Raw genomic sequence first — 26,053 nt, 5'->3', positions numbered from 1 at the left:
ATCAACAGCAAGTGACAGTATCAGACCTTTGTTATATATTAGTTTTGTGGACAATAATATAAAAAAATGTTATATTGCTATTAAAAAAATTGGATAATCAAAAATTTTCTGAAAATCTTTTAAAAATGTGGTAGTCTTTTATGGATGTAATGTAAATTTATTAAATGTAAATTTTAATGTCAGGAACATACATGTATATAGTATAGATATATTATTTTAACAAAAGTAAAATATATCTGAAAATAAAGGTTAAATAATTCTTTTCTGTGGTATTTAATCCTTATTTTCAATTTTCACTTCTCATTAAAACTATTTTTTTAGAAATTTTTGAGACTTATTTATGCTTCCAGCATTGACTACTATAAAAACCAAGTTCCAATATACTGTCATAACGAGTACTTGACAGTTAATACTTAAAATATTTTAGTTCTAGTCACGTTGGTTTCTGTCTTAAATTCCATAACAGTTATAAACGAAAAAATATTTAGTATAGATATTAGATATTATTACAGTAGATAGCCATTATGGCTACATCTAATATGAAAATATTGTGCACCGCTCTTAATAAGTTACGGTAAATTTTAAGGTTGTGTATTAAGATGTTTGTGTAAGATTTAATTGAAATAAATATAACATTTATTGCTGTTTCAGAGTGGACCATGTTACTAAAAGGCAAAATGCATTTTATAAACCACCGAAATATCGACCTCCTCATTGGTTTGTGCCAAAAGAGAGAGTGGTACGTTTTTGTACATTTTTATTTAAATGTGTACCTGTTTAAAATTGTAACATACAATTTTGTACATGTGTTTATAGATGACTGAAGATTATTTAACGCAAGAAAATAGAGATTTTATTGAAGAAATTATGCAAGATAAACGTAATGCACAAAAATCCATGGAGTCTCCGTTAGCTCACATAGAGCAGAATGTGGATAAATGGGACCCCTTTACAAGAAGAGTTGGTTTAATTGCACGTAAAATTGGCAATTACCCTTTATGGTCAAAAGAAGGTAAAAAATTTCAAACAACTCTCCTGCAGGTGACCAACTTTTAATTTATGTTAGTATTGACATATGTTTTCACAATACTTCCTTACGGTTTTCTTTTTTTTTATTTACAGGTTGTTGACAATCATGTTATTAAGTATATACCTCCAGAACAGTTTAACCCCATGAAGACAAGGAAAGTACAGTGGAAGGAAAAAAAAACCTTAGGTTGTCTTTTAGTAGGATCTGAAACTATTGATCCTAGCACAGTTACAAAAGAATATGCCGGAATATTCAGCAGTGTTGGAATGTTGCCTAAAAGGCATTTATTTAGGTTCATGGTATCACCACATGCAGCTTTGCCCACTGGAACACCTTTGTTTGCAACTCATTTTAGAGTTGGTGATTATCTTGATATTAGGGCTAAAACGTAAGTTTTTTAAAATTTGAGTACATAGATACATACATAGAGTACATTGGAACATGAATCTTGAGTGAAATTCTGAAAATGAAATCTTGTAAGTTTAAGAATTAATATATAAAGACAAAGCCATTCAAGTGTCTAAATAGTTTAAAATGTTTGTTAAGGATCATTTTCCTACAAAAATTTTAAATTTGATCACAGTTAATGTTAGTTCATTTTTTTGTCAAAAGTATGATCACTTAAGAACTATCAATTAGTTGGTCTAATCCTTGCAGAGCTAAATAGGAAGGGTATTAACCAACAGACATTGAAGTAAATGTTGAGTTAGTGTTGTACACAAACAATGTCTTCTAGAACAAATAATACTCTAAAAACTGATACAAGTATATACTATTGTATATTCTATAGAATAGACAGAGGATTTCAAGGAGTGATGAAAAGATGGGGATTTAGTGGAATGCCTGCATCACATGGTGTTACAAAAACGCACAGAAGGCCCGGAAATATTGGAGCTGGTGGGGAGAAGGCTAGAGTTTGGCCTGGAACTAAAATGCCTGGTCATATGGGTAACAGGTTTGTACAACCCTTGTGTTTAAAAAATCACACACAGTTTACTTAGTTATTGTTAGAAATAAAATTTATGCTTGTCTTGACAGATAAGCATAAGTTAATATCATTTACATTACCCTACTTGAACATTGATCCGCATACATTTCAAATTTTAGATGTTTATTTTAATACTAGCTGAATATAAATACTTTGCTCTGCTTTAAAGTCGGAATACAGTATTTAAAAGTTTAAGAATGTTTGTTAATACAAAAAAGAACAGGATATAGTCCAAATTCTTTATGTAATTCAGAAATATTTGAAATTAATATTTAATATTTTATTCTGTTACAAATTGTTTCTCAATAGCTGTTTTAATTTGCAAAAGCTTGTTACTGAAAGATCGAGAAGGTGACTATGGTGACAAGATATTATTGTGCATAAAGGTGGCTCAAATTAGGTGCTCTGCTGACAAGATATTTTGGACTGAGAAAAGGATTTGATATTTTAACTTAAAGATGTACTTATTATTTTAATTGTGCTTCTAATTTATATAAAATACTTTTAGGTGGAGAATGTTAAAAGGAGTTAAAATTCTACGCATAAACACACAGCATAACATTCTATGGACATTAGGTGTTGCTATACCAGGAGAAACTGGAGCTGTTTGCTATTTATATGATACAATATTACCACTAAGGAAATTGAAAACTGCTCCACCATTTCCCACTCATCCTGCCAGTGATAATTTACCTTTAGAGTATTATGATGACTCAATTCACCCATTTGATAGGGAAACAATATTATTTAATGAAGTGTAATTATGAGTAACAAATAAAATGTAGTAAATAAAGCCTAGTTTTTATTTCTTTACTATTCAAAAATGTGGTTACTAAAATAATAACTTTGATTGTTATTAAAATAAAACTCTTTTAAATCATTACAGTTCTTAATATATTTAAAATTTTAAAACTAAAGCTATTTATTTAATAATAAACATTGACATTTTTATCATATTTCATTTAACATTAAGAGAATATTAAAAAAGCAACCAAGAACTAAGATAAATTACCTTATTAAATCTAGGAAAAAAAAATACTTTTTTAGCATAATTTTTTTTTTATGTAAATTTTTAATGAAAGTATTTTAAAATATCTATTACTCATAAAACTAAACCAGCATTTGAGTAATATTTAATGATTTAAAACCTATCTTTATATTCACAAATATAGTGATTTAATCTTAGAGTTGAAATCTACTGCTGATTTGGTGGTTGAAAACCGTAACCCGGATAAGGTTGTGGAGCAGGCGGTGGAGCACCGGGTGCTGGAGCTCGTGCATATGGATATGGAGAGGGAGGATATTGAGCTGGAGGATAACCTTGTTGATATGCATGAGGAGGATAAGCTCCACCACTGGGTGGGTAATTTTGTGGGTTTTGTGGATATGAAGTTTGGGGTGGAGGTGCTGTTGATACAGAAGGTGAAGGACTACCAGGTTGTGATGATGGATTAGAATACTGTGGCTGTGTTGCAGGAGGATAAGGTGATGGTTGCCCAGAAGGGGGATATTGTTGACCAGAGGGCCCACCTTGTGATGGAACTCCTGAAGCTACTGTTGAGGGTGGCACATTATTTCCGTGAGCACTCGAATTATAAGTTGGAGACTGTGCTGAAGGAGATCCATACCCTGTACTAGTTGGATTTTGAGAACTGTAACCACTAGGAGGAGGTTGAGGAGAGCGATTTGGCTGGGAAATTGGTGTAGAACTGTATGCAGAAGTTGGTGTAGTATTAGGAAATGGTTGAGACTGATATGGCTGAGGTTGTGCAGAAGTTGAGTTGTAAGTGCTGACAACGTTTGGATAATTTGCACCTGATTGTGGGGGTGGATAAGCAGAATTGCCAGTGTATGAAGGCTGACTGGCACCGCGAACAGGATATGGTGATCCAGCAACAGCTGGACTACCAGGCGGCGGAGCATACGGCTGCTGAGCTGTTGATGGTGGGTATCCTGGACCTGGATGTGTAGATGGAGGATAATTGCTTGGTGTTGTAGTTATTGGTGGGCCATACGTAGAATTAGGTGCATATCCCTGTGGTTGTTGAGATGGATTTGGTGGTCCATATCCTTGACTTGGAGGTCCATATCCACTTTGGGGAGGATAGACACCTGGTGCTCCTTGATATTGTCCTTGATACTGATTTTGAGGATAAGGTCTTTGTCCATAAGATTGTGTTGGTCTTGTTGGTGTTGTTGAAACTCCTGATGGGGGTCGGTAAGCTTGTTGTGGAGATCCTGGCACATCTGCTACACTCGAAGGAGTGTTTATTTGACCTTGTGGTGGTACATTGCCAGCAGCAAGTTGATGTGGAGGCTAAAAAATATTTGCAGTACAGTAATTGCCTTGAAAGTTGTCAAGCTTATGATAATTGCCATTATAAAAACATGATTATTATTTAGCTTAAATTTTTGGTAGAAGTATATATATATAAAAGTAGAATTAATGAGTAAAAATTAATGACAAATTATTTAGATCTGCATTCTTAGTTTCCAAGAAGGTCCAGGTAGACTCCTTGGGGTTCATGAGACTTCTGGAGTCTGTGTGTGCGACACATTTTTCACATTTTTATATCATAAGGATCCATGAAAATTTGTTTATGCTTTCTATAGTGAATAACAAAAATGTTAATTTCACCTATCAAAGTTGGCAGTTAATATTTAAAGAAGACAAGATTATTCTAAAAGAAGTAAGTGAGAATTGATTGACTCGTTGTGCTGTTAGAAGATTTAAAAAATAAAGTTAGATGGAAATACTTTTTTGATTACCTAATTTTATAACAATAAATTTCCTTTTTTTTCAAAAATGTAATTGATAATATTTCATAAATTTCCATAGTTATAACTAAGGTTCACATTATTTGTTGAGTTTTGGGAATAGGGCAGAAATGTATCTGTAGGAGGTCCACTTAAACAAGCAAAAATTTGACCAAGTGTGGTGGCAGCCAATTGACTTGCACAATGGGTAATAATAATGGTAGAAATAACTTTTGCTCTTAAAATTTTACTCTTTTACAATAAAATGCCTAAACAAAAAAGTAATAACAGTAAAGTCTTGTTTTAGTTCTAGTACACTTTTGTATAAAAATAATCCTATTATGAATATGAGGATATAACTGTAGTGATGTCTACTAGAGCCTGTACAGATAGAAGTATAGTTTTTTATGATGATTTATCCTTCTTTTATTTAGCATTTTTCAAAGTCACTTAAAAAATTTCTTAGCCGATTCCAAAATAACTTTAGGCAAATTTATACCTGGCCTTAAGATCTCGATACTGAGTCAATGTGCTACAGTATATATATATATATATATATATATATTACAATTTTATATATATATATATATATATTACAATTTTATATATATATATATATATATATATATAAAATTGCTATTATTTGCTGCACACGTTTTGTTAGTTACATCATGAAGAAAGAAAGAAAACCTTAAATTAGTCAAAGTATGCATGCTACCATGACTACAAATTACGATTTTGTAATATTAACAAACAAATGTTTCATGTGACGATAATGTTAACATATATTTTCATAATAGCTAAAATATGTTGATAATAGACGCAATTTTTACTAAATCACAGCTTGATATGACGATGTAATAATAGATATGTATAAAATTAAATGTTTATAAATATTTTTAAGCTCCAATACTTTACCGGTAAAATCGCTTGTATATTCTGATTAGCATCAGCTACAGACGCTAAATAAACTAGATTTCTATGTAGAACTTGTTGATACTGATGGCATTCCATTAATTGGCCTTTAGCTTGATATTCTTGAATTGTTTGTATTAAATGTGCATTTTCGTCTAACATTTTCTGTATTTGTGCAGGAGTCAATGGTGGCCGATTTCCTCTCGGAGCAAAAGCAACCGACATATTGAAGTTTTCTACAATGGAGCGTATTGTCAGTAATCAAAACAATTATACTTATTTTTAACACTGAATGCTACAAACAAGAATGGTGAATACACTATATAACAGCCAAGAGAAAGCCGAGCGTCAATTACTAGCATAAACAAAAACGATAACCAAAGACAACGTAATTGTTGGAATTTTTTCTTTTGCGTCCTAAAAGCAAAGAACTAAAACCTTTTTAATTTAAATAAAATTATAAAATAACTTTTCTATTATAAATACAGTTTTGGACTTTTAAACAACAAATTGTATGGAACTTGTGCTTGCTGACCAGTTTCGAAGTTGTAACTGATACTACAATATTTATATTTAAAGTTTCTTGCACTAGCGAGCTACAATTACTCATGTAGTTGTATTATTAAGTACGAATATTTCTTTTGAATTATCGTTGATCTACCCAAAGCAAGCCGAGGATCGGTCCTTTCGAACAACATTGCATCGAAATACTAAATTCGTATTGAGAGACAGTTCAAGTTTATGAAGTCCCGTCTTGGGAACCTCCGCATCTCCTAAGAGACCTTAGACCTGGGGTCTTAGATATTCACTGGATTGTGTGAACATTTATGTAGTATAAACCTCCAAGCTTAGTTACTAATTAGGATGCTTAAATTGTAAGCTTCTAATGCTCTAATACCTGCAATCTACGAAAACTTTTACTGAAGAAACTTTAATAAAATGTACACCATACGATGTGTTCTTTGATACATCAAAATTATATTTTTATACATTTTTTTTAAAAAAGAATTAGAAATTCTAACAATTAAATACATAATACATAAATTTATTAAAATTAAAATTAATACATAAATTTCTAAATTTTTAAAATGTAATATTACCTAGTCTACATATAGTATAATAGTAACCGTAGTATAGTAATAAATAACTTATTTGGAAATGTACTTCGGTAGGACAATTTTTTGTTTTATTCGGTTATTAACAGACTGATCCAAAATTTACCTAAACGAAAAAAAAATCACTTTATTTGTCTATTTTTACTCGACATAAAGTATTTTTAATGGCCCTCGTTATTGGCGACTTATGTTGGGAAAGATAAGATTCAAGAACTTTTTCACTTCTTTTTTTATTTCTTTACTAGTCTTTTTTCCGTCACAATCAAAGTCATACTTTCCTCTATTTTTTACTATATTTCACATTCCTGAGGCTTACTAGTCTTTTTCTACACATCACCTTTCTTGCTTATCCTTTGCTCCTAGAATATCACAGTAGGTTTCTTTTATATCACACTAAAACTTAATTCTTGTCTTTGGTTGTATACCTCCTATTTCTTATTCTAATTACATTATTTTACAATTTTCCAATAATAATATAGGATTCTTATTCACATTTTACAAATTTCTGTTCCAACTCGACTCTTATTGCTTTGTTTTATTTCTCTCTATTTCAGGGAGACGTTTTTCGTCCACTAAGGCGATATTTCTCAACACAATCTTCTCTCCTATTTCTTTCTCCAACTTCGACAAAAGTGGGTGACAGTCTGGTTCACTGCTGAGTCACAAGTGCACGAGGGACTCTTCCAGAGTTTAAACCAAAATAGGTACTCAACAAATCCCCCGTACTCTGTGAACCTTTTGAACAGAAACGTGTCCGGCTCCACAGTAAACATTGCGCGGTACGTCACGTCAGCGTCCGGAAAGAACTTCCTATTTGTCAAAGCCTTCCACATACCTTCTGTACCATTCGCCCAGCGAATCCAGCCTTAGCAGTCCTACTGCTACTACTACTGCTGTTATTTGTATTCTTACCTACACACAAGGTGTGTTAGGTAAAAATACAAATAACAAGATACTCATTTGTTAGAAATGGAAAAAAATGGTAACCGTTTTCATTGACTTTGCCTACAGCTATAATTAAATTTGAAATACCTATATACCCTTATTTACAGCTTAAATAATTCTTAAGAATACATAGTAGGTATACAACACAAATATTAGTCGATTTTTTATTTACGATGTCGCATTGTACGGGAGAAACACGCGCATACGTAATCGATGCGTATTTTTAGGCCAATGTTTCGTGAGTAATTGCGCAACGGCAGTTTTGTTATCACTTTAATATCCGACAGTGCCGTGATGTTCGGAGTGAGGTCTGTTTATCATCCCGAACATCTTGAACGAGAATCCGCGCTAAGGCACATTGAATAAAAAACTTATCTGCTTATAATTTTTTTTATTGCTATTTATAATCATATTAGATATTATTATCAAGCAATAATTTTAAGTCAGAAAAGTATGTTTTGTTGTACATAAATATATAAAAAATCTATTTTATTCCCATTATATATTTTCCTTTTTTTTATATTCCTATTGTTGCCATCTACTACATTACCGCTGTCTCCGACAAATAATGTGTAATAACTGAATCGCATCCTTTACCTTTTTTTTTGTTTTCATTGATCACAAAATGTGTACGTTTTTTTATTAATTACCCGTGATAACACTAAATTAGTTTGGTAGTGAACAGGTTAAAATGGTATCAATGTACTGCACGGGTTGTGTATATATGTACTGAACTTGATGTTCACTGTAATTTTGGTATTGCTGTAATATAAAGTAGCATATTTATATTAAGGCTTCAAGATAAATTTAATATACAATTTTTACTTATTTTAGTTAATTAAATAATGGCTCTTAAAGGACTTAAAGTAATTGAAATGATAGGTTTAGCTCCAGGGCCCTTTTGCGGTACTATTTTAGCAGATTTTGGCGCTACCGTTACGGTAATACAAAAGGTGGGTAAAAAGTATATTTTGTGGATATACTTTTTAATTTTTTAACATCCTTTCCTAAGGTTCCAATATATATTAGGTAAAATCTCCTATACTATCAAAAATAATAAAATTTAAGTCTAAGTCAAATAAATGAATACAAAATTTGAAACAAAGGGAACAAATTTGAGTACAAAGGTCATTATTATGATTGAACTAGAGTTTTGTTTTTTTTAACGAACATTATATAAAATTTTTTTTTTTTTTAATGAAGATTTACTAAAATATTTATAACCTTTTGCCTTATTATTGTAGGAAATGCCATGATTGATGATTATTATCAGGAATTATTTTATTTTCAGTTTGATGGACTGTCTAATTTAAATGTCCTATCAAATGGTAAAAGAACAATGAACATTAATTTGAAAATGAAAGAAGGTGTTGATATTATAAAAAGAATGTGTTCATCAGCAGACATATTAATTGACACTTATAGACCAAAAGTTATGGAAAATTTAGGATTAGGTCCTGACTTATTGTTAAGTATTAACCCATCCCTCATATATGCAAGATTATCTGGATATGGCCAAAAAGGTTACTATAAAAATAAGGCAGGTCATGACATAAACTATGTTGCTATGTCTGGTTTACTATCATTATTTACAAAACAAAAAGAGCCACCGTTTATCCCAGTTAATTTAATTGGGGATTTTGCTGGTGGTAGTTTATCTTGTACTCTTGGAATTCTCTTGGCTCTTTTAGAAAGAAATAAATCAGGAAAGGGACAAGTAATTGATTGCAGCATGACTGAAGGTGCTGCTTATTTAGGAACATGGGTATTTAAATCAAAACAATTACATATTTGGGATGGTGAACCTGGCACAAACATTTTAGATGGTGGGGCACCATTTTATACAACTTATAAAACAAAAGATAATAAATTTATGGCAGTTGGAGCACTAGAGCCTCAATTTTATTCCAACTTATTAAAAGGATTACAGTTGGATGAAGATGAATTTGTGCAAGGTGTTAACTCGGAACATTGTAAACAACAATTTGAAAAAGTATTTTTGTCAAAAACTCAAGAAGAATGGTGTAAAATATTTGACGAACTTGATGCATGTGTTACACCTGTCTTGAATATAGATGCTGTTGATGAACATCAATGTCATGCATCAAGAAATTCATTTTACAGGGATAATAACAATTACATTATACCAGAACCAGCACCAAAATTGTCTGCCACACCTGGGGAGTCATCTGGAAGAAAATCTGTTCCAAAAGCAGGGGAACACACCCTTGAAATATTACAGGAGTTAGGGTACAATACGTTTGAAATAGATGAATTAATTTACAAAAAAATTGTAATGGTTAAGAAAAGATCCCAATTATAATAGATTTTAATGAAACAATTTTAATTTAGCAATGTTTTTATTGTTTTTATAATACTCAATAAATTTTCTTTCATAGTTGATGTTGGACATTCACTTTCAAATAAAGGATGTTGTTGAATTTGGTACAATAACTTTAATACTATATGTAAATCAAAGATGACATGTTTTTTTCCAAATAAATATTTTTGAAAATTTAAATAGTCTTCACCTGTAAATTGCCTAATTCTTTTATTCCCTATATGCATAACAAAAGTCATAAATGAAATGTAATCCATACCAAACACAGATTTAAGTATCAATTGACACTGATTTATAAATTCAGGACTATCTCTGAATTCTTCTATTTCATTTTCTACACTTAGTAAATTTTTTTCAAGGGCTTTCCAAAGATACCCTAGATTACCTCCATTAATAAAGTTATGATTTATTGATATTGTATCATGAACATTATAAACTTCATGATGCCATCCAGATGGTACAAATATAGCATCTCCTCTTTCTTGGATTATTTCAAAGTATTTAACATCTATGGATTGTTCTGGATTAAATAATAGTGGTAAATTTCCAAATGAATCCATAAGTTTATCTTCTTCACCTGGAGGAAACAAAATCCATTTCTTTCTCCCTATAATGTTTACTGACCAACTGTATGATGAATATACATCACAATGAAGTGGAGTCCTGTAAGAAAAAAAAGAATCCCAAATGTTTATATTAAAAGTCACCAAAATAAAAGTGGATAGATGAGATAAAAAAGTTTCAAGGATAATTTTTTTTGTAAGAAGTGAAGGTGCTAAAAATGCTGTGCTACCATTTTTCCTCCCTGTGGAGTACATTTTCAAGTGTATAAGAAAACTTCACTAAATTGTTATCATAAATGTTTGTCCATAGAATAATTTTATAGCTTATTTGTCAATTATGTAAAATATCAAGTCATTATCAATAAATATGATGATCTTTAAATTATACATTTATCACTTGCTCTTAATATTTTTACCAGAATTATTATTATTAAACTGACAGCGAGACACCATTTTTTCCCTAATCCTTAATGTAGCTTAAAGGTGCTGCATTATTTTGTCTCAGAAACAAATGTACTGTTGTGCTACAAGTTTCAGTTTCTTTATTGCCCCGAGTGAACATAGCACATGTATTTCATAATATGAGTAATCCTGAAATAACTTTATACATTGTTCATTTTTATACATTGTTTTTAAAAATATTGTTGATTCTATTGCTAGTGATGGTGAAAGAATGGACATAAGTAGTAATAATAGCATTAATATTATTCATAAAAAAAAAAATTTTAAAAGAAAAAACAATTTGTTTATGTTGATGATTAAAATATAAATTTAAGTTGTTTTATTTGACAACATTAATATGTGTAGCAGTTTTCATATATTCTTGCAGAAAGTGCTTAGCAGTCAAACAATTACGCAATAATTAATACTTGATTATTTAATAATCAATATTGGTATAAGTTAGAAATTAAAAAAGGGCCAAAGAAATTGTAAAATAATATTAGTTAACTTAGCAATACATGTTACATTTTGTATATTATACATAGCATTATTTGGGATCATACTACATGTAATTAAGTCATAATAAAACCTACCATGAATTTTCTGGACCTATGTATACAAACATAAAATCATCGTCATGGGTGTCCATAGCGAATTCATTAAGCCAGTCAGAAGCAAATATCCTAGGAACTTCATAAAAATTATGATCAGGTTTCATTCTTCTTAAATGCCAATCTTTGAGATATAAAAGATTCTCTTTTTTGTCATTTTTTAAATATAGCATATAGTCTTTAACTTTCATATATTTTTTGCAATGGGCATTATAGTTCACTTTATTACAGTCTGCAACAGGAGCTTCCAAATCACCATACTCTTTTATAAAATAATCAAAATTTATACATTCGTTTTTTATCCACATATTGGAACAATCCCAATTGCAACTCACATTTTTTATTACACAAGGCAAATTTTTTAATATAAAATTTTCAAAAAAATGTTCGTAGGTCAATTTAGAATTATCTAGATATGTAATTTTACAGTTTTTGTAATCATGTTTTGGAACATCTTTATGTTCAATATTTATTTCGACTTTATCCATAATTCAATATTATATTAATATAATGCGTAGGCAAGTTTGGCAAAATCACTATAATAAATAAAAATCACATGTTTACTTCAAGTGACAATGACATTGACAACTTCATAGTGAAAATCCTTTTTTTTTCCTTTTTTTACTTTCAAGTTTGTTTCAAGATTAAATAAATCCGTTACCATAAAAATATAAATGAACAGGTTTTAATTCAGAGCTAAAAACTACTCGTTCGTTTGTTTTATTTCAACTCATAGATGCCCACTGAAAGGCATACGTCTCCCTCTAAGATGTCTATGAGGGGATACACCGTAATCGCCACACGCCTTGTGGTAATATGGTACGCAAAAGAAGCTGCTGTCCATCTTCTGGAAACTTTGTTTATGAGTAGTATTACTACTGCTATGAGTCCTGTACCGCTAGGCTACCACTCTACTCGTAAGAAGAGAACTATTCTTAAGAGAGACATATTTTCATCATATCAAAATCTACAAATGACTCTTATGTTCGTATTTGAGACTGATTTGTGCTTAAATCTAGGTCTTAGTTATTATATAGCATATTAATATCATTTCTTTTATTTAATTATTAGTAAGTATTAATACCTAAATTATCTACTAGCCAAATATAAAGTCTCAAATATAATATGTATGTCTTATTAGTTAATGCCACGGCTTATTTTAAATCTGAATGCATTTAGATAGCCATATTCGCACAATCTATAGACAAAAAAATACAACATCTTCTTCAACCGGCCATAAAGCTTCTTATGATATTTAAAATGCTCAAAAAATTGAAATCGCTTAACACATACCAAAATCAACAGCGATTACTCTACTCTACCCCATTTGGCAACACATCAATACCATTTTTTTACATTATTAAGACTGTTATGCGATTTTAACATGATGAAGATGATGATGATACAAATTTAATTTAAAATATATGAATTCTGTGAGAGGACTCAAGACGTTTAAAACACTTAGACTTGCCTAAATACCTCATGACTATATAGAAGATAGACTTTGGAAGTATAAGCTAGGCACTGCATTCTAATATTTTATTCAACACCTAAAAAAGCGTTTTATCATACACATGTTCATGTCATGTGTGTGTGTGTCACATTTATACTACACTTGAAGAACAGTAATCAATATCCTGATGCAGAATCTATCGAATATTCATTTCAGTTGACGAGGAAGAGAAATAGTCGACAGTCTAGATCAGTGATTTCCAAAGTGGTCCATATCGACCCCTAGGGGTCTATGACAAACTGCAAGGGGTCTACATCAGCGAAAAAAAATTTTGGGGTCCATGAAATGAAAATGGGGGTCCACGATAGTGGATCCCGACACATACACTGATAGTATCTATTTACTTACATCATACTATCTTATAATATCAAAACATTTACATTATTTATAAAAGTATCTATGAAGTAAAAAATTTATTATATATGTTTATAAAATTGTGTAAGTTGTAGGATGTCGGTATTCGCTTTGTGGTCGCAATACATTTTGAACTTGTAAAAACCTGATAGTCGCAGTCTCAGAGCTTCGCTACCTTGCACTGACTTGTTCAATTCGTCACTCTAAATGCGAATGTGGGACAAATACGTTTATTGGTTTCCTAAATCTTGAAAAGTAAAGTGCTAAGAAAATATTTTAAAAAATATAAACAGATAGTATATCACACAAATTATAGTGAGTCAGTGTTATTTTGATTGAGAGTGCTGGAGAAAAGCAGGTACATTATTTTTTATTAAATTTTAGTTTTGTACTCGTAGTTAGCAAAGATAGATAAATTACGCCAATCATGACTTTATTATAATAGTAGTTTAATATTCAGTCATGCAAAATTACACGAGTACTCCTCAATTGTTTCTTTTTGAAAGTTTTAGCATTCGGTATTATAATTATAGTGCAATCTCCGTAATTCGAGCTAATTGTTGCAAGAAGATGTTCGAATTATGGAATGTTTTCGGAAAAATCAAAAAATATTTTTAATATACAGCTGCTGGATTTTCTGTCTTATTTAAATAATTTAATTTTGCCTATAGATGACTGATGCCATGTCCGAATTTAAAAAGAAATGTAGATAGTACAGTGTTGGTTATTTAAAATTTGGCTTCATTCTATCATTGCCGGACAAACAATTGCCTATGTGCCTTTTATGCAACAAAGTTTTGGGAAATGACGCTATGAAACCATTTAAACTGCAAGATCATTTGAGAAGATGCCACCCTGATAACACAGAGAAAGATTTGAAATACTTTCAAACACTCAAAGATAAACTAAAATAGAGACCTACACTGGACAAAATGTCCGCTTCGACGTCACAAAGAAATGATGATGGTTTGCGGGCGTCTTACAATATCTCGTTACTTATAGCAAAATCCGGAAAACCGCATACTATCGGAGAGAAGTTAATTTTTTCAGCCGTTGAAGAGGTTTTAAAAACTGTTTTACACAAACCTGCATCTGATATCATTAAAAGAATTCCCTTAAGCAACAATACGAAAGACGTATTGATGAAATGAGTTCTGATATTGAAAGCTTCTTATGTAATTATTTGCAAACGACCCATTTCTCTATACAACTGGACGAGTCAACTTTTCCTGATAATGTAGCATTATTATTGGCATATGTTCGTTTTATTATGAATCAAGAAATCTACGAAGAACTGCTCTTCGCAAGAACTTTGATAACCGACACTAAAGGTAAATCAATATTTCATGTTTTGAAGGATTACTTCAATAAAAAAGCAATTCCTTTATCAAATATAATATCAGTAGCTACAGATGGAGTACCTGCCATGGTTGGATGTTATCGTGGATTTATAAGCTATTTAAAACATAATGTGTCAGGGGTGTTAGCAATACATTGCGTCATCCATCGACAACATTTAGTTGCTAAAAATTTGAGTGTTAGATTGCATGAATCACTTCATTTAGTCATTGATGCAGTAAACCGAATCCGAAGCAACACGTTAAATAGTTACGCGGTTATTTGCGCAGTTGTGTGAAGAAAATGACGAACACTTTCATCAATTACTTCTTCACACTGAAGTACGCTGGCTGTCAAAAGGCTTATTAAGGTTTGACAAGATTTTTTGCATTTTTTGAGACTATTTTAGAATTTCAGGATACTAAAGATGAAATTTTAAGAGAAAATTTAATGAAGAGGAAAACAGACATCGCCTATTTAACAGATTTGTTTACAAAATTTAATATGGTTAATTTGCAATTACAAGGCGACGGTTTAAATTTAATTAAAACAAAGTCCATCTTATCAACGTTTCTTGCCAGAGTTAAACCAATGAAGCAAAATATTGGACGGAGCGACTTTTCTCAAATCCCCAATTTGTCACAGAGAAGCTGCCAGGAAGACGACGTTTCAACTTACGTTCAACATTTAAATGCCCTCTATTCAGATTTTGAATCTAGGTTTGAGGATATTTTGACTATGGTAATAGCACCGTGGATAATTAATCCATATGGTGACATAGAAAAAACGAACGTACATACATGAGGAACTGACTGAACTAAATACAAACGAAGAACTTAAGGTTTAGTTTAAAAACGGATATCAGCAATTCTGGCTGCAAAACAACACACCCGTTACTTATCCCGTATTATGGAATATAGCGAGGAAATTTTTAATTTCCTTTCCATCGTCATACCTAGTGGAAAGGTTCAGCGCTGTTACCAATCTCCTAACGAAAAAAAGAAACAGACTGGACATCATTAGCCAAGGAAATTTAAGATTAACCGTTACAAAATTGACGCCAAATGATGATAATTTATTATTAAAGCATCAGGTTCATCCTTCTTACTAAAAATATTGACTTATGGCTTATGTTATTTTATATATAGTTTATTTTATGTTTATTTAATGTTACGTATATTTTACATAACAGATACAAAATTTTATTTTGAGTAGTTTTAATTTAAATTCAATAAATAAATGTATAAATTAACATGTGTTTTTACTTTAAGTTTTTAACACTACCAACACGGAAAAACATGGCAAGGGGTCTACGACACAAAAACGTTTGGGGAACTCTGGTCCAAGTAGACACCATCATGGGCACTACTGTTTCAGCAACTGTGAGCAATTTGCTCATCAAACATAGCCATGGAACGGTCACACAAAAACTATTAAAGCTTAGCGAACTTTTTTTAGCGTTTAACCACCAACAATCCTTTTCACTAGCAAATGCTAGCGGTCAAACAGTGTTAATTAATGGTAGAAAAAACTTAGACATATGGTCTTGTGGTCCACAATCATGAGTATAGATGTGTCGTGTAGGAGTGGGTCAGCGATATTATTCACAATCACCATGTTTATCTGGTCTTTATGTTTATTGCAACATTGTTTGTTTTTATATTTCTGTATATACGTAAGCCCCTCAACTTAAAATGATATTAACCTTAATAAAAAAAATATTCTAAAAAGAAGTATATTTTTGTTACTTAATCTTAAGGTTAGACGTGGTTTAATAATTCTCATAATTTAATAATATTTACATTAAAAAGTGCTGTAGCTTGTAAAGAAATACATAGCTTAATAGAAGTACACGCATAACTGCAAACATAGTTGTAAGCAATATTTCGCATATGCTAGTTATTATAAAAAATAAATTTAAAAATTGAATAAGTTAAAGACTAGAGTTAAAAATTATTATTTTATTCTATGTTTAAAACAACTTTATTTTTAACCTTTGTTTAGTCTGTGGGTGGATGGCGGTGCTTGGAAAGAAGACGGGACGTAGCTTTTCCGCTAAGTTATAACAAATAAATGTTTTTTGCGTAAATCGTAGATGAAATCAGAGTGTTATTATTTATTTTATATTATAGTATTTTGTAAAATAAAATCATCAAGGTATTAATTTTGGAATATTATCATGTGTTTGTGTAAAATATATCAGTTTTCTTTACCACTGTTTCTTGGCGGCAACAGTATAATGAATATCAACAAAGTTATTGTTCTTATTGGAAACTTATCAGCTGAGTAGTGATATTTACCTATCGGATTTTTATTCATAAGTTTTAATTAAATTCTGTTATATCTCATATTATTGAACACTTTATAAAATACACGATGAATGATGTTCGTGATAAAGTATCTGCCGGCTCCTCTACGTGGGAGGGTGGCGTTACCCACAGTGAACCATCACCAGAACTTCAATCTTCACCTAATGCTGGTGGAGAAACACCTCAGACTCCTGGTGCTCCCGTACCACTAGCACCTCATCTTGCGGCCGACTTGCATCCTGACCTTTTACAACAAGGATGGCGGAAGTATTGGTCTAAAAGAGAGAACAGACCATACTTTTGGAATAAAATATCAGGTGAATCAATGTGGGAATTGCCAGCTGTGAAAAGAGATTTTGACCCAATCACAGACCCATTGGGTATATGTCACACTGGGCCTCCTCCAGCTGGTAATGTTACACCGAGTGCCAGTAAACGACGACCATCTGAAGATAATGGCCCTCCTCCAAAGAAGTTTGTTTTGGCTGGCCCTTGGGATATTGAAGTACCAACAAATGTTGTTATCTATGAGCGTCCTCCTACTATATGTCCACACCCACATCCAGAAATTGAGGGATTTCGATTCACATTAGCAAATAAACTGAGGCAATGTTATCAAGAACTGTGTCACACAAGAGAAAGTATAGATGCACCAAAAGATTCATTTAATCGCTGGTTAATGGAGAGGAAAGTGAATGACCAAGGTGGCTCTGATCCATTGCTACCGAGTCATTGCTTTCCTGAAATATCAAGATCAATGTATGAAGAAATTATGAATGATATTCCAATAAAGTTGACTCATCCCAAATTTACTGGTGATGCACGAAAGCAACTGTCTAGGTATGCAGAAGCTGCTAAAAAAATGATAGAATCCAGAAATGCATCACCAGAGAGTCGTAAAGTAGTCAAATGGAATGCAGAGGATACATTCCAATGGCTCCGACGAACTGTTGGAGCTACTTATGATGACTTCCAAGATAGATTGGCACATCTTCGAGTAAGTATTTAGAATAATTTCCTACATAGACATCCATATTAAGTTATCAAGTATTAATGTCTCCTTAAACCTTTGTTAAAGATCCCAAAACATAGGTGTGTGTTGCTGTACTTTAAATCATTTTATAAATTAATACACATAAATAAATTATTAATTTATGTAATCAATATTAATTAATACATAGAGTAATTTTTATAGACATATTTGTATACACTCGTAAACATATTTATATAATATCTACTCTTCTAGCTTTCATACTAGAAAAATCGTGTATAATACTCTCAAAATTTATATTATTTGTAATATCTTGTTCTATTGACAATATTGCAAGATTTTGTAGTCTTAATTGACTCATTGTTGAACGAAGATAATTTTTTATCAACTTCAATTTGGAAAAGCTTCTTTCGCAACTAGCGACACTGATTTAAATTGTTAAAAAAATTCTTAACAAAATTACAATGTTGGGAACAGAATTTTAATTCATTTTTTGAGAACTTTGATTTGTTTTCTAGGTCTAGGTTTAGGCCAAAGGAATTGAATATTTTGCTTGCTGTGCTTATACCTCTAAAAATAAATACTGCTTCATTATAAAAATTCAGATACAATTGCAGTCTAATCTTATTAAAATTAACAGGCAATAAATTGTTAACATTTTTCATGAAAATAAATATTAGTCATCACCATCATGTCAAAGATTGCCACAATAAACAGCAACTTCCCACACCCTTGACTATGCCATAGGTGCAGCTACCATTCTACCTATGCCAATGTTTATTTATCTATTTTAATTTAACATTAGAACACATTTTTTCTGGATATTTTGAGTTTACAAGAATTTTTGTATAAGCTTCTTTTAATTATATGGAACCAAACATTTCCCATAAAACCAAAATTTTGTTAGTGAAAAATGTGTTAAACCACCTATGGTTAATTATAATTGTCTGATGTTTTCAGAGACAATGTCAACCACATTTAGCAGAAACTGCAAAGGCATCGGTGGAGGGCATTTGTTTAAAAATTTATCATTTATCAGCTGAATATGCTAGAAAGATTAGGGAAAAACATGGCAGTTTGTTAAAAGAAAATGGAATACAGGTATTTACTATTTTTTTTTCCAAATTATTAGGTAGCACTTTATATCATAGAAGGATCAACTCTCAATTATTCAAAATAAATCAATCATACTAAATCACTGAAGTTTTTTTTCCCGCTTCTCCCAGCGCTAACAGTTTTTGAAGTGGTAATAATGAACAAGTTGAGGTTCGACCCTCAGGGACAATCTTGTATTAAAATATTAAACAGTAGTCACTCTATAGAATGTCTGCCAAAGCAATCTAAAAGCTCTACAGCTTCACAATCCTATAGTATATTGAGGCTCAAGCTTCACTACATTAATAAAGTTCTTAGTCTATAGAAAAAAGAAGATAAGTGTTTTTTTTCAAGCATGTTTTAGTTTGGATGTATCAAATAATATTTAATGTTTTTTATATTGTTCCTAAAAGTGATGTGTGCATCTTAGGGTTTTGAATGTTTCAGGAGCTGGCAGCCCCATTACAGCAGGCTGCACTACGCAAAGTGTGGTGCTACCCGGTGCAGTGTGCGTTGCCCGCGCCGCGCCCGCCCCTTGTAGAGCACTTCTTAGACCGCGATCAAGCCTTATTACGTTACCTCGGTGATACACAAATTATCAATGCCACATATTTACAGAAATTGGTAAGCAAAAATGTAAAATATTAATGCTTCAATAAAAATGCCACTTCTCAATGAAAGACTTAACAGTCAATCATGTGCCCCATATAAAGATCAACAGAAAAGTTACCCACAAGCAGCATATTGCAAGTAACAAACAAAATGCACATAGAAGGGAGCAACGTGGCTTTGTTGTTCAACTGGACGAACTTTTTGATTTAAATATATACATTACATATTTATACAATTAATTTCGGTAATTTGCGATTGACATATATGGCGTAAATTAGACAGTAAAAATCATTAAGGTTTATTTTATGAAAATATCGCATTTAGAATGAAATAAATGACACAATAAAAATAATCAAAATCCTAATTTTGACTTGGTTGGAATGATGTACGCGCCAAGCTAATCAATGGGACGTTAAGCATATAAAATGTTAATATGGTAATTTAATTTGTGGTATTTTGTACCAGAACCGCACAATATTTTCAACTATTATTTGGAAGATATTGAATTCAAATCACTTCCAACTGGTCCTATTGGAAAACTATGGATAGGCCAATGTACAGCAGTAGACATCCTTTAGCCGAAATGATGATAAACTATTTCTGCACTAAATTCGATCATCGATAAAAATACCTACTAACTTGGCTAGACGAACAAGATTTATAACAAATTAATAGAATGCAATTATTGTTGCAGGAATGCCTCTACAGATATAGCTGCTTTGATGATAAGAAATTCGAGCAGTTTTTGTCACGTGTGTGGTGCTTGTTGCGGCGGTACGCGGCGTGGGTGGGTGCGGGACAAGAAGCGCATTTCACGCAAATGGCGCTGCCCGTGCCAGTGCTCGAATGTCTACATCGCTGCTTCGGAGTCACTTTTGAATGTTTCGCCAGCCCTCTCGATTGTTATTTCCGACAGTACTGCTCGGCTTTTGCTGACACTGATTCATATTTCGGCTCCAGAGGGTAAGTGTTGACCTCAAATAAATCTGTTGTTTTTTTAATTATAAGCATTATATATACTGCAAGTGACCGGCATTTGATCTTTAACATTGGAAAAAACTATGGCGCACTATATGGGATAAATACAGTACTCTTATAACCAAACCCAACTAATCTTTGCTTTTTCAATCTCTCCATATTACTAATCAACCCAATTTGCCAAAGGCTTAAAACATTTTTTATTCTGTATAAAAATGTCATCAATATATCAGCCACTAGGCCGAACCTGCGCTGCCTGCATCCAGCGACTTCTCACATTCTTCACTATGTCATGGGTCCACCTAGAGGGGGGCCCACCCACTAAAGTCACGTAGGTTATGTTACCATTTGCTTTTAACTAAAAATTTTAAATCTACCACTTTCTTAACCTTTTTCCCTTGTATGCCTTTTTTATAACATACATATAGTAAATAAAACAATTTGGTTGCAGTCCTTTTTTGGAGCTGCGACCTGTGTCGGGCTCAATGGTTGCGCACCCGCCATATTGCGAGGAGCTGCTGGAAGCAGCTCTTCGACACATGGAGCGTCTGCTGCAGGAGTCTGCCGAGCCTCTGAGTTTTGTTGTACTACTGCCCGAGTGGCCTGATCGACACACGCATGCACTGCACAAGTTGCAGGCCAGCCATTTCAAACGGAAACAAGTACGACATCAAAAATTTCACTTTTCGAAACCCTTCCCCCTGTCACAGCAATACCCTTGGCGATATAACGTCATAAGAGTTAGACACCCCTCAAGAAAATAAAAGACAATTATATATATAAAGATAAGTTTTTTGTTTAGATGTTCAAGTTTCTAGTTATTATCGTCATTATTAACATAATGGTCATATCATATATCATCTTAATGGTGCCTCATGTTTTATTGAGCAACCTTCCCCTAAGAGTTATTATGTCCGGTTATTTGATAATTTTTCCGGTTATTGGGGATTAGTAGTGTGATTTTAGGCACATAAACCAAAAAATATACACATTTATCTAATAATTAGTTGTCTATATATTTATTTCCAGGTTGTTATTCCTGCATTTGAACATGAATATCGCCACGGGTTTCAACACGTTCTTCCAAAGTGAGTCTAAACTTTAGTTCAGTTGGTAAAACATTTAGAATATCAATTGTGATTGTGCACCATTTATAATTGCTTTTTTAAAGTTCAAATCAAGTTTAAATCGTCAGGTTTAAGTTCTGAAAGTTACCACCAAGATTCCAAAATACAATATGAAGGATTTTTAAAGTGATGACACATTTTTGAATTTAATTGAATGTTCTAGAAACTGCCAGGTGAATGCTGTCATTATAGAGAAACTTACTGTGATTCTCTTTTATATTAAATTTTGTTCTACTAGCATTATTCACTTGACAAACACAAAAGGTCAACATAAATCATAGAGCCCCATTCTGTTAAAGCCTTCCTTCTCGTTTAAAAGAAAAATATTGAAGGAACATATAAATATTATACTATTTCTGAACTAAGGTACGCAAATATGGATGAATGAAGTACTAAGAACAGGAAAAAATTGGCGTTGGAAGAGTGTCTATTTAGTTTCTTGCCAAGTTCTTGATTAAATCAACATTCCGAACTTTTCTATAGTATATTTAAAAATACATGTTTAAAATTTATCTCAGCAAATCCTATTTGAAAGAATAATGTAATTGTCTGTTTTAGGAATGAAGTTTACTTCCGATGGGGCGGCGGTACGGTGGTGGTGTGGTTGCAGAACGCGGCTGGGTTTGCCAGGTGGGGGCCTACTGAAGAGCGCGTTGAGGCGTTGCTGGATGCATGGCGACCGCGTGCAAAATTACGTTCACCGCAGCCCGCGGTGGAGCCCGACCCTCCCCCGAACGCTACGCCCGCCAATAATGTTACCCCAAACAACGTTCCGCTCACGCCCGCCGACAAACGTTAATGCTTCATCTGATTACGCTAACATCGGCTCTAATGGAACATAAACTTTGGATAACAAATCCGAGTTCGTCCAATCTCCAGGCCTTCAACAGCGTCACCACTAATTTTTCATTTTCAAATAGCTTTAAAATATATTGACACTTGGTAAAAATATGGACTAAACATGATAAAAATGTACATTGTGCGCTCAAGTGACATGTTTATTTAGCGTATCTCTCAATGAAATGCCCAGTGTCCAGCCAATGCTTACCTGTGCTTAACATAAATGATACAAATACAAACGGACGGATAAATATATAACTCCAAGATTCAACAAGTTTATAGAAAATTACATCTAGGCAGAAGAAAACTAGAGGTATCAACTCTCTGGTTTATTATAGGCTTAATTTTTAATACATTTCAATTTAATTGCTGCTAATTGGTTAATGGGACTGCTTAATCACATTCATGGCATACAAAACTAAGTTTTATTGATTTTAACTTAGCACTTAGACATTAAACATATCATACTCGAATACATTGGTGATATCTAGTTTTCGTTTAGTGGCAATCACAAAGATTAGGTAATCATGAAAGTAAGTCTGAAGGGTAACAAAAAGCTATCGCGGCGAAACTGTCAGCTTTTAGTTGTTTTATGGTCTAAGAGCCTGTGAAAACCGGCCTGCTAAAAGTTTATCAGTGCATACTGGGAGTATATATACACAAGTAAGAGCAAGGAACCATTATGAAATTTGGATTATCATGATTTTGAAATTTTAAAATTTGTTTTGAAGATCAGTTTTTATGTAACAAATATAGGTGTCTAGCAAGCAGTTGCAAGACGTCTGTCAATTAATGATGTGATTCTTAATATTATTCTACTTTCAGAAAAAAAAATTACCAAACTTACAAAAAAAATTATGTGTATAATTTGAAGAGCGAGGATTCAATCAGTTAGTGCGTTCAGGAAGTGTGTGAGCCCTATAATTCCATTACCTGCTTAGAGAGACAGTCATCTACCATATTGTACACAGAAAGGCTGAATGCTCAATAAAGCAATAAAATTTTATGCTCATATTCAAAAAATAAATAAATCACTTTCGAAAACTCATTTTGTCTGCTAAGTTAAACTTTACTTGATTGAGGCATCATGAGTACACGTATTGTAAAATGAACCTTACAATAATTAAGTAAAGACTATATGTACACATTTTTGAGATAATTTTATTTATTTGGTTACATACTGTTTATGGGGGAAAAAATAATGCTATTGTGGCAAGTTTCTTGTGTTCATGGGTGTGTGAAGGCTGCTATTGAAAGATAATGAATGAATATTTAATTGAAACTAAGCGTGAATGCATGGTTTTAAAATACGCGGCAGAAAGAATGGTAAGTTTTCTTGTATATCATGAACTATGAATGTAGGTACTAAAATTGTGAAAGTGCTGGAACAACATATTTGTACAAAAACATATTTTATTCTGTACCCACTAACGTTTTTCGTCACAAATACAATTTTGAATAACTATATATTTACATGTTTAGTAAGAAAGCATACTAGAAACGCACATAGTATCAGAGATATATAATACTAATGTTTTGAAAATGAGTTAAATTTTGATCTTGTCATAATATTTGAATAATTTGTTTTTGTTTCTTTGAAATTAATTAAAAATGATAATCATGGAATATTGAGATGATTTTCTTGGAGATTACGTTAATAACAATATTTATTTCGCAACAGAGCTAAAAGAATTGACATGACATGGATAGCATAATATATAATTTAATGAAGTATAAATAAGCATAAGAAACCAAATGCTTGTAGAATATTGTAATTAGTCTAATAGGCAGAAAAATGTTTTAGGGTCATGTGCTTTTTAGATAGTTGAAAAAAAAATCCTAAGGCCAATAACATTTTGTGCATAGAGGCATATTATGTGTTTAAGTTATAAATAAATTACCTTGTATAAATAATAGGACTGCCATTTGTTCGAATTCTTAATAATTAAAATGCTATTTTTATGTATCTCTTAAAACATATTGTTTTAAGTTTAAGAGCCCTTACTCAATTTTATAAGGCGATTTCTGATGAGTAATAGATACTGTATATTCATTCAAAAGAACTTTGATCATGATGTTGTCCGCCTAACTCAACTTATGCGTAGAAATATTTACAACTTTTTTTTCATTTACAACATTAGGATATTACAAATGACAGCCCTAACCTTTAATAATAAACAAATTATAGAATAAGTGTATGGGAACTAGTAAAAATATGAGTTATGAGTATAAATATGAAATATGAGAGCAAACAACTGCTCACCACAGGCGATAGCCCTCTTCAATCCTGCCAATTATTTTATTAAAATATAAGAAAAATTATTTCTACTGTCATGTTAATAATTTTTGTAAGTTGGTTAAAATAAATATCCAACATTTACTTTATAGTTCTGATGTTAATTTTTCGATTTTTTAAAACAAACTTTAAAATATTTTAAAAAAAGCTTAGAAGGCTACAATTTTTCTATTTATGTATTTTGAATGGATTATAAGTGTGCAATTACTGTTGTGAGTGCAGCTTCTTTTATTTGAAATGTGAATGATAGAAGGAAAAAGATATTGAACAAATAATAAGAAAGGAAAATGGTCTTCATGCTAAAACAGATATTTTTAATAATAGTTTTCAATAATTAAAGAAATTAAAATATTAAAAATCATTTGCCGTGCTTGAATAATGTTAATGCCAGGTTTTTCCTTTGAATCAAAGTTGCATCTGACATTGTCCAGATTTTCGGTGTTAATAAATTGTGTAATTGTTAAAAAGAATTATGTTTATCTGCTTTCTGCAACTGTATTTGCACTATTTTCCTGTTAATGTTCAAAATCATATAGAAGCATATCAGATATTTTTCGTGATGCCGTGCCTGATCTGTCGCTGTGTAAATCTATAAATATAAAAGATAAAACGTTATGTTCGTATAGATGTCTTCCGGCAAGCGCTGGTCGCTTACCAACAACCCTGGTGTATAAATTCGATGCGTTCCTAAATTTTTATATCAACAAATCAATTAGGAACGTGTTAAATCCACGAAAACTATGAATTTAAGATTATGTAGAATTTGTACATAGAAGCGCGAAATGTACATAATTTTGTTTATTTACTTGACGTAAGTTCTTTAAGGGTCCCTTTTTCACTGTTGTATAGTATGATAAAGATATTATATTTTGATTGTTCATCATTATATTTTTA

At 31.9% G+C, this 26,053-nt stretch overlaps 5 protein-coding genes across 9 annotated transcripts; 3 read left to right on the top strand and 2 right to left on the bottom strand.

Moving 5' to 3' along the window:
- The first annotated feature begins 404 nt into the window (after nucleotides 1-404).
- mRpL3 (mitochondrial ribosomal protein L3) lies at nucleotides 405-2,806 on the top strand. Its single transcript, XM_068765097.1, has 6 exons — nucleotides 405-574; nucleotides 652-739; nucleotides 817-1,041; nucleotides 1,123-1,418; nucleotides 1,821-1,985; nucleotides 2,527-2,806. The coding sequence occupies exons 1-6, from the start codon at nucleotides 525-527 to the stop codon at nucleotides 2,777-2,779; spliced, it is 1,077 nt and encodes a 358-aa protein (XP_068621198.1). The 5' UTR covers nucleotides 405-524; the 3' UTR covers nucleotides 2,780-2,806.
- Nucleotides 2,807-2,986: 180 nt separating this feature from the next.
- Nucleotides 2,987-6,211, bottom strand: LOC137922211 (protein SSXT-like). 3 transcript variants are annotated; one of them, XM_068765139.1, is made up of 3 exons: nucleotides 6,129-6,211; nucleotides 5,694-5,926; nucleotides 2,987-4,335 (listed from the first exon to the last, which is right to left on the bottom strand). In XM_068765139.1, exons 2-3 carry the CDS (start codon nucleotides 5,913-5,915, stop codon nucleotides 3,214-3,216), a joined length of 1,344 nt encoding a protein of 447 aa, XP_068621240.1. In that variant the 5' UTR covers nucleotides 5,916-5,926; nucleotides 6,129-6,211; the 3' UTR covers nucleotides 2,987-3,213. The 3 variants fall into 3 exon arrangements, with proteins under 3 accessions (XP_068621240.1, XP_068621241.1, XP_068621239.1); XM_068765140.1 differs by lacking the exon at nucleotides 6,129-6,211 and adding an exon at nucleotides 6,009-6,025; XM_068765138.1 differs by lacking the exon at nucleotides 6,129-6,211 and having other exon boundaries at nucleotides 5,694-6,038.
- A 2,101-nt stretch (nucleotides 6,212-8,312) lies between these two features.
- Amacr (Alpha-methylacyl-CoA racemase) lies at nucleotides 8,313-10,228 on the top strand. Of its 3 annotated transcripts, none has more exons than XM_068765006.1 (3): nucleotides 8,313-8,379; nucleotides 8,585-8,703; nucleotides 9,042-10,228. In XM_068765006.1, exons 2-3 carry the CDS (start codon nucleotides 8,596-8,598, stop codon nucleotides 10,071-10,073), a joined length of 1,140 nt encoding a protein of 379 aa, XP_068621107.1. In that variant the 5' UTR covers nucleotides 8,313-8,379; nucleotides 8,585-8,595; the 3' UTR covers nucleotides 10,074-10,228. The 3 variants fall into 3 exon arrangements, with proteins under 3 accessions (XP_068621107.1, XP_068621106.1, XP_068621105.1); XM_068765005.1 differs by having other exon boundaries at nucleotides 8,313-8,452; XM_068765004.1 differs by having other exon boundaries at nucleotides 8,313-8,506.
- JMJD4 (jumonji domain containing 4) lies at nucleotides 10,094-12,095 on the bottom strand. Its single transcript, XM_068764739.1, has 3 exons — nucleotides 12,042-12,095; nucleotides 11,689-11,968; nucleotides 10,094-10,754 (listed from the first exon to the last, which is right to left on the bottom strand). The coding sequence occupies exons 2-3, from the start codon at nucleotides 11,895-11,897 to the stop codon at nucleotides 10,094-10,096; spliced, it is 870 nt and encodes a 289-aa protein (XP_068620840.1). The 5' UTR covers nucleotides 11,898-11,968; nucleotides 12,042-12,095.
- Nucleotides 12,096-16,919: 4,824 nt separating this feature from the next.
- Nucleotides 16,920-23,865, top strand: Pcif1 (Phosphorylated CTD-interacting factor 1). The gene is made up of 7 exons (XM_068764734.1): nucleotides 16,920-18,217; nucleotides 19,172-19,312; nucleotides 19,754-19,930; nucleotides 20,613-20,881; nucleotides 21,348-21,558; nucleotides 21,926-21,984; nucleotides 22,582-23,865. Exons 1-7 carry the CDS (start codon nucleotides 17,288-17,290, stop codon nucleotides 22,820-22,822), a joined length of 2,028 nt encoding a protein of 675 aa, XP_068620835.1. The 5' UTR covers nucleotides 16,920-17,287; the 3' UTR covers nucleotides 22,823-23,865.
- The last annotated feature ends 2,188 nt before the right edge of the window (nucleotides 23,866-26,053 follow it).

This window comes from Battus philenor, unplaced genomic scaffold, assembly GCF_028537555.1.
Source record: "Battus philenor isolate CCGP_79_NKW_IND1 unplaced genomic scaffold, ilBatPhil1.0.hap1 SCAF_2, whole genome shotgun sequence".
NCBI classification, from domain to species: Eukaryota; Metazoa; Arthropoda; class Insecta; order Lepidoptera; family Papilionidae; genus Battus; species Battus philenor.
Note: the sequence above shows the minus strand (reverse complement) of the source record. Positions and strands in the feature narration are given on the sequence as shown.